Source organism: Penicillium verhagenii, assembly GCF_028828195.1.
Source record: "Penicillium verhagenii strain IBT 33310 chromosome Unknown utg000005l_segment0_segment0, whole genome shotgun sequence".
Taxonomy (NCBI): domain Eukaryota; kingdom Fungi; phylum Ascomycota; class Eurotiomycetes; order Eurotiales; family Aspergillaceae; genus Penicillium; species Penicillium verhagenii.
Window position 1 is genome coordinate 1,709,351 of NW_026643169.1, and position 14,139 is coordinate 1,723,489.

At 48.6% G+C, this 14,139-nt stretch overlaps 5 protein-coding genes across 5 annotated transcripts; 2 read left to right on the plus strand and 3 right to left on the minus strand.

The window, feature by feature from the left end:
- Positions 1-662: 662 nt before the first annotated feature.
- N7466_004193 (putative cytokinesis regulator (Byr4)) lies at positions 663-3,716 on the plus strand (the record flags this gene model as incomplete). Its single annotated transcript, XM_057163590.1, has 2 exons — positions 663-3,090; positions 3,154-3,716. The coding sequence occupies 2 exons, from the start codon at positions 663-665 to the stop codon at positions 3,714-3,716; spliced, it is 2,991 nt and encodes a 996-aa protein (XP_057022271.1).
- A 2,580-nt stretch (positions 3,717-6,296) lies between these two features.
- On the plus strand, positions 6,297-7,837 carry N7466_004194 (uncharacterized protein; the record flags this gene model as incomplete). The annotated part of the gene is made up of 5 exons (XM_057163591.1): positions 6,297-6,766; positions 6,847-6,969; positions 7,036-7,093; positions 7,153-7,279; positions 7,446-7,837. The coding sequence occupies 5 exons, from the start codon at positions 6,297-6,299 to the stop codon at positions 7,835-7,837; spliced, it is 1,170 nt and encodes a 389-aa protein (XP_057022272.1).
- An 818-nt stretch (positions 7,838-8,655) lies between these two features.
- N7466_004195 (uncharacterized protein) lies at positions 8,656-9,563 on the minus strand (the record flags this gene model as incomplete). The annotated part of the gene is made up of 5 exons (XM_057163592.1): positions 8,656-8,922; positions 8,992-9,197; positions 9,301-9,367; positions 9,425-9,483; positions 9,542-9,563. 5 exons carry the CDS (start codon positions 9,561-9,563, stop codon positions 8,656-8,658), a joined length of 621 nt encoding a protein of 206 aa, XP_057022273.1.
- A 511-nt stretch (positions 9,564-10,074) lies between these two features.
- N7466_004196 (uncharacterized protein) lies at positions 10,075-11,576 on the minus strand (the record flags this gene model as incomplete). Its single annotated transcript, XM_057163593.1, has 2 exons — positions 10,075-11,130; positions 11,190-11,576. 2 exons carry the CDS (start codon positions 11,574-11,576, stop codon positions 10,075-10,077), a joined length of 1,443 nt encoding a protein of 480 aa, XP_057022274.1.
- A 466-nt stretch (positions 11,577-12,042) lies between these two features.
- On the minus strand, positions 12,043-13,791 carry N7466_004197 (U2 snRNP complex subunit CUS1; the record flags this gene model as incomplete). Its single annotated transcript, XM_057163594.1, has 2 exons — positions 12,043-13,671; positions 13,735-13,791. The coding sequence occupies 2 exons, from the start codon at positions 13,789-13,791 to the stop codon at positions 12,043-12,045; spliced, it is 1,686 nt and encodes a 561-aa protein (XP_057022275.1).
- Between the last annotated feature and the right edge of the window lie 348 nt (positions 13,792-14,139).

Genomic DNA, 14,139 nt, shown 5'->3' on the forward strand with positions numbered 1-14,139 from the left:
TTTATTGAAACATTTAATTATTCCGAAATATCCTGCAAGGAGTTGGCTCTAGAACTGTACAATGATATACACACCCGTGGGCAGTTCCCCACCGCGTCCACAGCAAATGCACGTTCCTCTCCCGGGAATCTCTCTCCGTCTCCCTCTATCTCCTCTCCGGCCTCTCTTGACTCTTACTTATCGGTGATTTCCTCAGACATTACCCTGGAATTTGTTGCGTCTCAAAAACTCTTACCGTGAGGGGTAAATCCGGGTAAACCATTCAAGTCGCAATTCTTACCCCTGAACCCCGAATATCGTTGTCTATCCTCTCTTAGCTGGCCCCTTCAAATTAGGGAACTGGCACTACCACAAGCCACGCTCGCCGACATAAGACAATCCAAGAAAGAGGGAACCGACACAACAGAAATTTCCCCCACTCGCCTCGGTTCGAGATCAAACACAAAGAGAAAGATAAAAAGAGAGAGAGAGAGAGAGGGAAAGAGGGAAAGAGGGAAAGAGGGAAAGAGAATCTCCTATACACACGCTTCGCCCAATCATCACGGGATGACGCCCCATCTTCGATTCATTGTGTCAGCGCCGCAAAGCCCCGAGTCTTCTACTTAACTGTTAGAACTACCTCGTGTGACTTCTTTCCGTATTACTCGCATATGCCGCTCATTATGGAGTCCAGGATTACCCAAACACAGCCGGAGGAGGATGCGCAAATCGAATGTTGGGATGACGATGACGATCTGCAATTCGTCGAAGGTATTCAATCTCGCGCCGCATCCAGCACAGGTTCGATCGCGAATTCCTCCTTTCGACCATCAGGACATCGCGATTCGATCTCTTCGCGCCGGTCCGCGCGGTCTGACCTGGACTCGAATGTCGGAGATGAAGACTGGCAAGTCCATTTGCATGACACAGATGAATTTGCCAAGGAAGAGGCTCTCGCTTCAGCCAAAATTGCGGGCATACCGATACCCGCCAATATTCCCAGCTCTGCTCTTCTTGGAGGTGCTATAAAACGCCTGTCAACTCGAAAACCCAAGAGAAGCTTTGTGGATGACTGGTCTGAAGACGTGGAGCTCCCTGGCCCAGATACCATACTACAACTCCGAACATCTCAAGGGGATGCGTTTCCCGATTCAATCCGACATATAAGTTCCGCAGTCGCAAGTCCGGTGAAGTCTACAGCTTCATCTCCTTGGAATGAGAACATTACAACTCGTCTACAATCAGCGCTGGGAAGTCTAGATCGATTTCATGACGAAGATGACGATGGTGCTTTCAACTGGGATGTTCCCACAATAAAAGCACCCACCCCAAGATCCCCGCAGAAAATCGCCGCCACAAAGCTGCCTAGAAGAAAGCTCGACGTGGAACAGGAAGTAGACGAATTTGATCAAGACCTCGAATTGCCCCCAGACTACCAACCCCTACAGCTATCACATCGAAAAAATGCTACTGGAATCTCCAGCCCTGTTTCAGAGGACTTCGATCTTGAATGGTCCGAAGGAAGCATAGGTGTCCGAGTTGGTGGAACAGCCCGAGATGGCCGCTCAGGTCCCAGCTCCTCAATATCCATCGCTAGCCCCAGCGTGTCAAGTTGCCTTACTGGAGAAAGTGAAGAGGATGGTCTGGATGGCCTGGTATTCCCAGATGGACCATTGGATTTCACCGCCTCCCTCAAAAGACGAGAAGAAGAAACCAATGAGGATAATTCCGCCGCAGCTGAAGCCAAACAAGATCACCAAGCTTTCAAGTCGTCAGACTCAGACGAATTTTTCTCTGGCATTGAAGTTGATAACGGGAGAGCCTTTGCATCAAAGAAATTAACCCTTAACCCTAATGTCAAACGCAAGACAGAGTGGCCAGCAAGTCCAACACGGCGGTCTTCAACGACTTTGACCTTCACCACTGCCGGTGCCGGTGTAGTCAATGCTAATGGCTCCCCTCGTCAAAATACTCGAATTCCAAAAATATCTGCCCATGATCGGACCCATTCGACTCATCTCGAGACCGTTTCGGAAAGCGGTGCACCGATTTCTAAGTTTCAAAGACCCCAATCCCGTCTAGGGCATTCATCCCAGTCTTCGATCTCTAGCATTCAGTCTGCCAGTGTGGTTTCAACCTCTCCAAATCCAAACCCCACATGCCGAAGATTTCCTTCTGCATCACGAGCTGCCCAGGCCGCTACTCCCGTTAGCGATGCTTGTGCTCCTGCTAGACAACTCCGAGCAAAAAGGTCGCTGCCTTCCATTCGTGGTGTTACATCCGCTGCTCCAGCTCAAAATTCGCAGCGATTGCCATCTCAGCCAGATGGATTTCATCGTCCATCGGTCAACCGGCCAAAGACACCGGTGGAGCGCACAATCGTGGGTGGAAGAACATCCAGCCGTAGAACACCAGTCCCGTTCTTGCCAGCGGGTCTATCGGAGAGGCAACCACATCACCCTACCATTAAACCGTACCGGCCTGCTCGTCGTCACAATTCCGATAGTTCCGGGGACCTACTCAGTCCCCAAGGCACTTACTCTCGATCATCGCGATCAAATCGTTCGGAAACCTTTCGCCTTAGCCTTGATGACAGCAAACTGGAAAGCGTTAGCCCAACGGCTAAACGCACTCTAAGTCGGCCAACTAGACGGCGCAATTTTGGAGACGGGACCGAATTAGAATCCTTTGATGATTTACCTACGTCCGCTTCAACGGAAAGCAGGTTCACAAAGAATCCTGCCGGTCGAGGGGCCCCACGATCGGTGCGCGCGAGGCTCAGCCAGAGTCGTATCATTCCACCTGGAGAATCACCGACACAATCTTTCACACCACCCTCAACGTCCAAGGTGGTGGCATCTACACCACGCTTTGCCCGAGATACAAATGCCTCCCGCAATGCGCGAGAGCAGCGTATTGCATCCATGAACTCCCGAAACCGTGACACGGCCCCACTTGGCTCCTTTAACTCGAATTGGAAGCCTCACCCTATATCTCGAATATCACCAACTGCTGCACCTATTCGCAGTCGTAAAAGTGGATCCTCCATCAAATCCCAATCCAAGCCTCATTTGATCAAGCCCATGGGATCCGGGGTGCAAGAATCCAAATGTAAGAGATTATTACCACCATCGTTTTATCGCTTGACAAGATACTAATTCTAACCTGATATAGCCGTGAGAGGCATGCACTACAACCCGGACTCCTTTTGCTGGGAGGGCAACGAGAACCTTGTGCAAGAGTTTGATATAGCAACTGCACCCAAATCGCCGAAACCGGCCCCGGCTCTTATCAGCAATGTGGGTGCTGTGAACAATGCCCAGACAGTTGGTAGTATGGTCTTTGATCCACAGCGCATGTGTTGGCTCCGAGCCACCCCTCTTGCATCCGGGCTGCAAGGAGGAATTGCCCCCGAGGACGAGGACGATGTTTTTGCGGGTCTAGATGACTTGGACGATAGGACTACCGGCATCAAACGAGACACCGAGGCAGTGGTGAGGTCCACCCCGAATACTGCCAGGGATGACCCTAGTGCAGGCGAGTCCTCCGATGAAGGGCCCATCACTGAAGAATTCGACGTTGGTCCCGAATTCATCCGCAGACAGAGAGCCGAGGAAGAGAAATGGAGACGGAAAGTAGACAAATGGATCAGCTTTGATCGTGGAGATGGCGATGATCACTGGCGATGGGCGATCCGCGATTTAGTGACCGATGGTATGGAGCATCCCACATCTTAAGTGCTTACCCACCGAGCTCTGCAGCAATGAAATCTGGGAAGAGTTAAAGGAAGTGGAGGTAGGGTTAAACAGGGGTTGAACATGGATACACGAAATAATGACGCAAAGACCCTTTTGCCTTCTGATTATTGGCCTTGATGAAACTGGTCAGCACGAATTTATGGTTCTTGGAAGCTGTTTTGTAACTATATTTGTTTTCTTTTTTTTTCTTCTCTTTTTTCTCTTTTGCTTTTTGCTTTATTTTTGGGGGTGGTATGTGTATGTGTGTTATGTTCTTCTCTCTCTCTCTCTCTCAGCCAGTACATACTACATTGCACCTTAATGCCCAGGAGATTTGAACTTTGAACTTGAGAATTCTTTTCCATCTTGCTTTTATCCTGTACTCCTATTTTATTGTTCTTTAACCGCCTACTTTTCGATTGTTTTGATACTGTTCATCAACCTTGTTTGACAAAATGTATATCCTTAATTTCTTACCGGCAATATGCTCCGTCAATAGGACTACCATCTAACATCTGCATCATTCTACATCTGATCAACAAGGAAGATCCATGCTACAATGATCGACAACCGCAGCCTCACCCCAGCCAGATCCGAAACCACTCGGATTCGGGATTTCCAGGGTATACATACGCGCGCTTCTTTGCTTCTATGCTTCCCTTGGTCTTCTTCAAGATTCGTCTTTAGCATTCATGATTTCCTATCCCCCCCCCCCCCCCCCCTTTCCTTTTATCTGTTTCTCTTCCTTTCTCCCCCTTTCCCCTTCTTATTTCCTCTTTTCTAACAGCTCTCTCAAAAAAAAAAAGAAAAAGAAAGAGAAAAACCAAACTCTCCAAAGAAAACAATCAGGATCGGGAAGCAGCAGCGTGACACCGGGTGATAGATTGTATAACTCCCTCTGGCTTCGAGCCCCTTTTCAATTTCGCGACTGGCCCAGATGCCGTGCTGCGAGGGTCCGGTGCCAAGTTCATCGAACACCGTGTCTCACCTGTCGCGGTCGGGCCAAACGCATGCAATCCTGTCATCCCGCATGATGCATTTGATTGCCTATCAGACCCAATCCAGCCGTGCCCTGGCATTTAACGCCACGTCAAGGTCACGCCCCAGCGCTTCCCTGACAGCTCACGATCTACCAAGAACCCCCCTTCCCCTTCTAAATTTACAATTTGCAAATGACAAATTACCCAAAAAAAAAACCAAATAAAAACAATGACATGCGAGGCGGTGGAGTTGTGGCAGTCATCCTTCGGCCTTAATTCATGCCCATCTTTGCAATGTCAGTACAGGCTAGAAGCTCTCCCCCAATCCATGTTCCTTACGGACGGCTACGTGCATGTTTGGACTTTTGCCGGAGCAATCTCCAGCCCGACTTTTTGTTTGACGAAGGCAAACCTGCAGAAACAAAGCCCTACATTCGCCTCTTGTTCTTCGGGGAGTTTGTTCCGCCGTCATGAATCGGGGAGGTCCTCCTTGGCCCCCCCGGAGGAAGGATATCCAATGCCGTCGTTACTATGGACATGGTAGGAGCCGATCTTCCCCTACTCCCAATCACTTACCATAGGTGGCCTCGACTGGGCCCAACGTGGCTCTCCATGAGGCAAATAGTGGCGCCGGGCATCGAGGCAAGAATCCGTATCACCATTGCTTGTGTGCGCTGTCGTATCAGCCTGCTTTCACCCTTCAATCCCCCTCGGCGTGTCGGAAGGAATTCGACAACGAACCCTAGTCCTTTTTCTCCTGCCTCTCTTCCTCTCTCTGGCTTTGCCTCTGACCCTGGCCCTATTGCTCCTTCCCTCTCTTTCTCCCTCGCCTTCTCTCTCGTCTTGAGTGCTTTTTTCTTTCTTTTTTTTTTGCTTTTCTCTTCTCTTTTGGTCTTTTATTATTATTATTATTCTTATGGTTTACACTAATTTACTTGTCTTTTCCCCTTTAATCCTTACTACTTCTTCCTTGTTAACCTAGGTAATACCTCCTTCTGGAGGTACCCTAAGGAGCTTTCTTTACTCGACTCTACTGTTCTTTTGTTTATTCTTTTTTTTTGTTTATTCTTTTTATTCTTATTTCCCTTTTCTGTTCTCTTTTCCTATTCTCTTCTTTCCTTTTTTCTCTCTTTTTTTTCTCTTTTTTTTCTCTTTTTTTTTTCTTTTTCCTTCTATGGAATCTTTGCAGTCTTTCAGGGATCCCCTCTATTGCTTCTACCCTACTCCGTTTCGACATGGTCTCGTGCACTCTCTTGGGCATCGGCCGTGTCCTGCAAGATTGGCCTGGGGTCTCTTGCGGTTCCTTTTTAATGCAATTGCTACCCCATAATCTTCATAATCTTCATCCTTCATCTTGGCCTTCCATCTTGCTTTCTTGATATCATTCTGCAATCGACCTTCTCTGGATACTCTCTCAGGCATCTTTATCTGTACATCTGCTACATCCATCCACTCATTTTCTATCTTTCTATCCTTCGGTCATTCTCATTCTCTTTTAATTCCACCTCATCCAATACCACCGTTTGTGTATTCTCGTGTGTGTGTACTCGTGGGATATATCAACTTTTTGATATCCTGATCCTGGAAAGCATCTGGCATAATGGGCAGCTTTGTGAGACGCAATGAAGGCAATGATAGTTATCTCATGAATCAACCAATGACTGTTACTGGGAGCTACAGCCATTCAGGTGGCCATGAATTCAACACGGCTGGATCTGGCCCTTACCACCTTCCCCAGCATTCGTTTAACACATACGGGTCTCAATTTGGTCCCTCCTATGGGCAACAATCTGGTCTCTCTGCTGGCATGCAGCATTTGCAGTACCCATCAGATCATACGATCCCCTCGATGACCACCTCGGAGGAACTGAGATTGCATCATTCGTCTTCGCAGTATATGCCAGAACCACGATACCTGCCTACTAGATACCTACCCCTTCGAGAGGCTCTCAGTGAGACGGAGATTGAGGATCAAGAGTCTCATAACGAAGCGACCACGCTTTCGGAAGCTGTAGTTCCCCCGCTGGATGGGTTTCCAGATGTCAAGGAATTTGATCAATTGATGCAGAGGTACGTCTGCCTTTTCCTCCTTTGTGCAGTAACTTGATGGATTCTATGACATGAAAACTGATAGAACACATTTCAATCAGCTATGTTGATGAACTGTCGGTCAAGAAGCAAGACAAGGCCTTAATCCATGCCAAAAGAGCACGGAACATCAAGAACGTGCTGATGGAGCCGAAAGACACAGCGATTGAATCCGCACAGTTTCGGTAAGCTCCTTTGCAAAGAGGTCGACCACAAATAAAAAATAAAAAATTATATACTAAGCCAAGCAGCTTCTGGGTCAAAAAGATGTTCAAGCTTCAGAGCACCAACGGTATGGGAACAACTGATGTGGGTTCCTGTCACACGACTACAAGTCATCCCTATGTGAAGCTCACAGTATCTGCTAGTGCCGCAAAATGATCTGCCATGAGGGAAAGCCCGTCGCCATCCGTGAGAAACTGTTCAAAATCCTTACGCAAGCCCACAAACAATGTCAGCATGGTGGGCGTGATAAGACATCTGCCCAGGTCCGACGTATTTACTCTTGGTAAGCTGCGCATTCCCCCCCCCCCCCCCCCCTATCAGAAAGACTTTCGTTTTCAAGTCACTTACCATTTCACTCTTTTTTCCCCCTCCTGGTATTATAGGGTACCAAAGGAACTTATCTCTCGCTTTGTCAAGATTTGCCCTACATGTCAAGTACGTCGTGGGGGTTCTCGTCTCACTCCACCCAGTTCACGGCGAAGCTCCCCTCGCCTAGATAGGGTATCACGTTCTCCAAAACTGCCTTCACCACCCCTTTCAAGACGGGAATCAAGCTTTGGGGGACAAGTATCCCTGGATCGAGCGCATTCTGACTATTTTGGCCAATTACATGGTCATCACGGGTGGATTGATGGCCACCAGAATGTACAGGCCCGATCTACCTTGGGTAGTGGAGTCCGATCTTCTCACGGACCCATGGGCAGTCTTACACACTCAATTACAGGCACATTGGACCATTTCCCGGATCTTTCTGTTTCGGGCTCACAACTTAGCTACACGGGCGGATATGTTCCAATGTACGGTCCACCTCCTCAGCGGGAATATTGATTCGGAGGAACAGCTTTTCATGACCTCTGGTGAAGCACACTGCTTGAAGTTATTGCTTGAGAGATATGTTCTGTATTTTCTTTTTTTTTTTTGCTTTTTGGAGTTTGTATTCGAGGGGCTTGCTTGATCAACAGAGAATATGAGAAAATGAAAAGGGGTGAAAGATGGGGGGAGGTAGACAAGGGGAAAGTAGTCAAGGCATCGATCCGATGTCGAAAAGTTGGATAATAAAATATTGAAAAGATTGATTGGTACATCTAATTATGACATCTCGTGTGTTTTCTTTTTCTTTTTTCTTCGTCTCTCTCATTTTCACTTGATTAGAAGAGAACCAGTAGAAGAAGCAGAACCCCGCTGTTCTCCACCAATATTAAGCGTTGGTTAAACTCGTTGCGGGCAATTGAAGCTGCCCAATAGCGGCTCCGGTCCACAGGAGCAGTATGAAACTGCCTAGGAATTTAAAAGCTCGTGCGATGGCCGAAGCGATGTGAAAGGTGTCATGACATTCGTAGAGCATATCCGATGATCAGACATTCATAACCAAAGGAAGAAGACGCGGAAGGCGGCACATCGCGCTAATACCAAACTTAATGCTCAAAAAGGGCTGCAGGGTGCCCCTACAGTGATATACCAAGCATGCCTGGTGTTAGCCAAGCAAGGCGAGGCAATTTAGATCCCTCGACGTGGCTCTAAAGGCCTTGATCCTTTCCATTGATTTCCACACTCCTAGACGGGGAGGGAGAACCTCTTTCCCTTCAATACTCTTTGGATGATCAGTGGTTGCGGGGGGTTTGATGGCGCGCATGAGGGGAGATGACTTACTTGTTGTAGTAAATGTAGAAGAAATCAGAGTAGAGTAGGGTCTGGATAATACCGGCAATTATTGGAACGGGTTGGAAAGATCGTTGGAAGTGGGACTCTGTGAAGTATCGGTACATCCAATTCGGAATATAGAGGGCGCGGTACGTGCCTAGGGCAAATAGGTAGTGTGTGGTGATTGTATCGGCTTCTCCCGTCCGCTGCAACATGAAAAGCTGTGGTAGGATGGCCACCGACTCTAACCAAATCGAAAAGGTCCAGAGGATCTAGTCGTCATTAGCGGGGGCAAGGTTCCTCTGTGGCGCCAGATATCCTGTATGGGAATATGAACAAACCTCGGAGAAACGATAATCATGTGGGAAAAGCACTGCCAGAATCGCGCTGATTCCCAAAAGGTACTGGACTTTGAATGTATCAAGGTTTGGATCGTGGGTTGGTTTGTAGTCGTTCAGCATAAGGTAGATAATGTAGGCCGAGGAGCCAATGAAGAGTAGCTTGAAAGTGGTGAGGTATAGCGAATCAAAGAAAGTCCAGAAGAGATCTGGTCAACATAGACGACTGGGTTAGTATGGAGTTCCAACTCGATTAGGGTCCAAGAGAGAGGAAGAGAGAGGAAGAGAGAGGTGGATAGCATTTGAACGCACCAAGATAACGAGTGATGAAAACCAGAAGGTAGAGTACCTGCGACTTGAAAGATAAACCAGAGCAGCTCTACAACTCAGAATTAGCAAGAAGCAAGCGGCCGAGAGGACCTCAGAAGTGACATACACTGGTTGACTTCATCTTCTGCAGAAGAATGAAGATGGATGCTAAGTGGGAGAAATCGGCTGTCCTTGTGGTCAGTATTATGAGGGAGAAGGAATGACGCAGTATATAACAACTCACCTAAAAGCCGAAAAAGATTCATGATTGCGGAGAGATTATTGGGGAAGATTCAGGTAGAGGAGTTGTGAAGAGAGTAAGTTGTTGACACGAAACCAGGAAGGGGGAGGTTGTACATTGCCGATCAGGTACGCGCGCCGGGGCCAAGCGGGACTTGAAGAGTGGAACCCCCAGAACTCTAGAACTACATATAAAATATAAGGGTACTTTGTAAAGAACACTTATGAAGATGTTGAAGATGTGGAATATTTTGAATACTAGTATTTGTATAAGTAGATTGTCTGAAGCCTGACTCTATGAATAAAAGAAGTTCCACCCTAAACAAAAACCCTGTTTTTCGATAAAAAAAACCCCATGTTAACGCCTCCATTCCATGCTAATGTTCTTTCCTCCTCAGGAGACTCCTCCAAGAAACCCCCAAACCTTTAAGAATTAATAAGAAAACAAAAATGAAAAGCCCATTTGAAAAGTGAAAACGCCATATGATACACGGATTCATCATAAAAGGAAGAAAGGAAAAGGAACCTCGTTCACCATCAGAATGGGATTCCACCTCCAATCGTCTCGTCGGCCATGCGTTGTAAATGACCCTCAGCCAAGTCACTTTTAAGCGCACAAATGGAGCTTTCATGATCCAACCGATCCCAGTCACGGAGACCTGCTCGCTTTAGTTTTTGGGACTCGGCCATCTGGTCGAGGAGTTTCTCTCGATCAGACTCAAGTTGGATTAGACGCTTTTCTGTTGCTGCATCTAATGTCGATGGCATAGTTCTCCCACCTGGTATCAAAGTATACAGTCCCACTAAATGATTTGGAGGTTTGGGCACAGCTATAGAGGATGTCACGACGGCAGTGCTGTTCTGCCGAGATCCTGGGTGACGGAAGTTCCCCCCGGGCATCGGGGGTGTGAATGAAGCCCTGGGACCTGAAGGAGCGGGGTGTGATGCGGTCATGGGGGGTCCGCGACGAGCCTGTGGAGGACCGGGCCAAGGTCCATCGCGAGCACCAGGGGGGCCACGACGTGGGCGCGTTGGTGCCGATAAAAAGTTCATGTTATGCGAGCCTCGAGGTTGTGAAGGTATTATTTTATGCCCGTTGGATGGCCCAGAGGGAGGAGACTGGCGAATGCCAATGTTTCTTGGCTGGGTTGGAACATAGCCGCCAACTCGAGATTGAACGGGCCCTACCGATTCGGTTTGAAGGCGATCCGAACTAGTGGATTCTATTCCAGGGTGAATAGCTTCTGAATTTTGCGCCGAATCGATATCCGGGAAAGAAGGGGGCCCTGCGAGCCCGGAGGGTCGATGGGGAGGCGAAGAGCAGATGGGAGATCGGCTGCGGCTTTTGTGGGAGACTAGGCCACCATGGGTTTGGCCTGTTACGGGGGAGGAGCGTCGTGATGTAGCGCTAGACTCGGGCCTTGTACCATGAACGGGCGATGCTGGCCTAGACCGCGAATAGTGACGGCTCCTGCTCAAATCCACGGGTAGTTCTCGGCGGGGAAAGGTATGGGAGGGGCTTTGCGAGCGAAATTGGGGGGTGGCATTGGCTCTTGGTGAAAGGGCTCGAACACTCCTCTCGCCATTTAAGACCTTGGGAGGAGTGGTGCGCCTACTTGGGCGCAAATCTTGACTTCCGGGAGATACATCACGGATGCGTCTTGGGCTACTGCGGCCACGAGATGCATCTCGCGATCGGCCGTCACTGTATGGAGACTTTGATCGCCATGACGGGAGAGGCGATCGGGGCCGGTCCTCTCTCCGTGGAGAGAATCGCCGAGGGGGAGAACGCCTCCTTCCATACGAACTAGGCCCGAAGCCTCGGCCTTGGAAGGGAGGGGTTCGGGAGCGACGCCGGTAATTGGGAGGGGAGCGACTTCTTGGACGTCCATAGCCTCGACTGGATGGCAACCATGTGTCCGCACGTAAGCGAGATCGATTTCGAGGAGGTGAGCGTCTGTGTCGAGTGTCGTACTCTCGCGAAGGTGATCGGCCTGGTCGGTCAGCTGGTCGATAACTTTCACCCCCTCGTCGGTCATCAAATCTGCAAAATGATCAGTTAAGTATTTTGAGGCTTTACACTAATCAGAAAGGATATTTATATATACCTTCTGCGATCCCAATCCATCTTTAATGGCGGGGAGAAGAAAGATTTTTCTGGAGATGTTGGTAACAAGGGAAGATGCAAATGATGGGGAGAAAGAGTCAAGATCGGAGATAAGAGAAAAGCTAAACTACTTTCGGGAATCCCATATATCATATTGACTGTACTAATACATTAAAAAAACATGAAGGACGAGAAAGTTTTAATCTGTTGTACTATTCGGGTTTCTATCGATTCGAGGAGGAATATGGATGTGTGTCTTGTGTCTGTGTCTGTGTCTGTGTCTGTGTCTGTGTGTGTGTGTGAGAGAGAGAGAGAGGCGAAGCAGAAACCATCAGGGAGAAGGAGAAAAATAATAATGGAAAAAAAAATATTGGTGCAAATAATAAACAGCGACGGTTTTAGTGCTTGCCACGTCGCTCTTCTTCTTTGCGCAATCGCTTGCGGCTCTCTTGCGCAATCATGTCACTGAGATCCTCTTGAAATCCCCATTGCGGCTGGTTTTGCTGCTGTCGTTGCACTTCATACATATTTTGAAGGCTCTCTTTGCTGAGACCATCGCCGGCCTGAATCGCATCCAAGTCCACGGAGACATCCACATCACCAGGCTTCTTGCGTTTTCGAGTTTGATCGTCAACTCCGAGAAGTGGAGGCTTGCCAGATGACGTACTGAGATCGTAGGCTCGATCTCCTCCAAAGAACCCCTGTACGTTTGTTTGTTTCTCTGGTATAACCTGGTATGCACTCCGAGGGTGAACACTCTCTTCGGTTTCTGTGCCCCGATGATGCTTTCGAACGTCGAATTCACCAGCAACACTTTCTGTTCCTACAAATTCAGACGGTGCCGCCGAAGCCATGCCACTGGGCGTATCAAGACCAGTAGGGGATTGGGTCCCAGCTTCAGCCTCCTCCTCATCATCGTCCTCCTCCTCTTCTTCATCATCCTCGTCTTCCTCGCTCTCCTCGGATTCATCAGATGCCTGTAATTCTCCCCAGAGATCTTTCTCGACCGGTTCTCCTTGTTGGGCATTTTGCTGGGGTTGTAAGACTCCAAAGATGTCACCTCCGTAAAGCGGCCGGTTATGTTCATCAACAGGAGGCTTTCCATACCCTCCAGGGTGGTATCCCCACATGGCACCTGGAGGGGGCGGTGCATTTAGACCAGGAACTTTCAAGGCAGGATAGGACGGAGGTGGTCCATAACGTTGCTGGTTGATGAGCCATGGCGGAGGGGCTCCCGGGGGCATATTAAGGGCCTCTTTAAGTTCATCACTCAACTCGCCTGGGCGAAGGTGCTTGAGATTGGTTTCATATTCCTTGCCCTCATAATAGATCTCTCCATAACGAGTCAGTTCAGGTTTGGTTTGAAAGCGGAAAAAGGCCTCGTAGAGCTTCTGATAGTCGATGTCTAAGCGTCCCATTTTAGGCTGAACTCTTTCACGTTGCTTTTGTTTCAAGCTCGACTGATCCTGCTTATCCAAAGCAGCGTCGCGCATTTCCGCAATGCCAGTTTCCTGGATGAACTTTGGGAGAGCGAATGGCGCCTTCTCTACACCTCGTTTGGAGGAGAGGTACTCTCGCTTGAGCGACCAGTGTAGAGGAACCGGAACCACATTGCGATGAGCCTTAATATGGATCAGAAGTCGAGGATCAGTTGCAGATGTATCTGTCCATTCCACGATTTCAGGCTTTCGAACCATGGCCTTAAGTTCGGCCACAGATAGCTTGTTGAGCTCCTTGCGCTTCTTCTTCGATACCTTGGGTTCCTGCTCTTGCTCTTCATCCGGGATATCGTCTGCATCGTCAAAGTAGACTTCTGGCTTCTCAGATTCCTTGGTTATAGCATCCTCTCCGGCTGTCTCGTCAAATTTACTGACGATGCCCTTGTACATCTCCCATAATGAATCATCGTTCTCCGGGGAATCCTCATCAGTAGGGATAATTGACGCTTGTGCCTTTGTGATTTCGGGGATTGGAGGTAACGGGGTTTGTTGTTCTTGAGAAGCATCGCCGACGGCCTCACCAGCAGCCTAGGAAGAAGATATGTTAGCTCCTAATGAGACGGGTGTTTGGGTGCAGGGGCGCAAACTCACCTCGGCCTTTTGAGACTTTTTCCGCGCCCTGCGAAGTTGATTCTTGCTCTGTTTCATCTTCGCTGACAATGTTACAGCTTCGAGCCTCTTCGATCTAAAAGCTACCACGAGCGGGGAAAGAAGGTGGTTGTCAAAGTGGTAATGAGGATTGAAACGCGGTGACTTTTCCAAGATCAAATCGCGATAAAATACCAACCATGTATTCTGATTCGTCGGGTCTCCATTACCGCCTTGGCAGATAGAGTTGCCCTGCACGCGCAAGGACCGATATTTCTTTTCTGCTTTCAATTGCAATATATTGTATATTCTATTACTTCTCTCTCGGCCTGTTCTATGATTCATCTTATGTTTATGGGAACTATATAGGTCATTTCTTGTGGAATTCCAAGGCTTATGGGGCAGAAC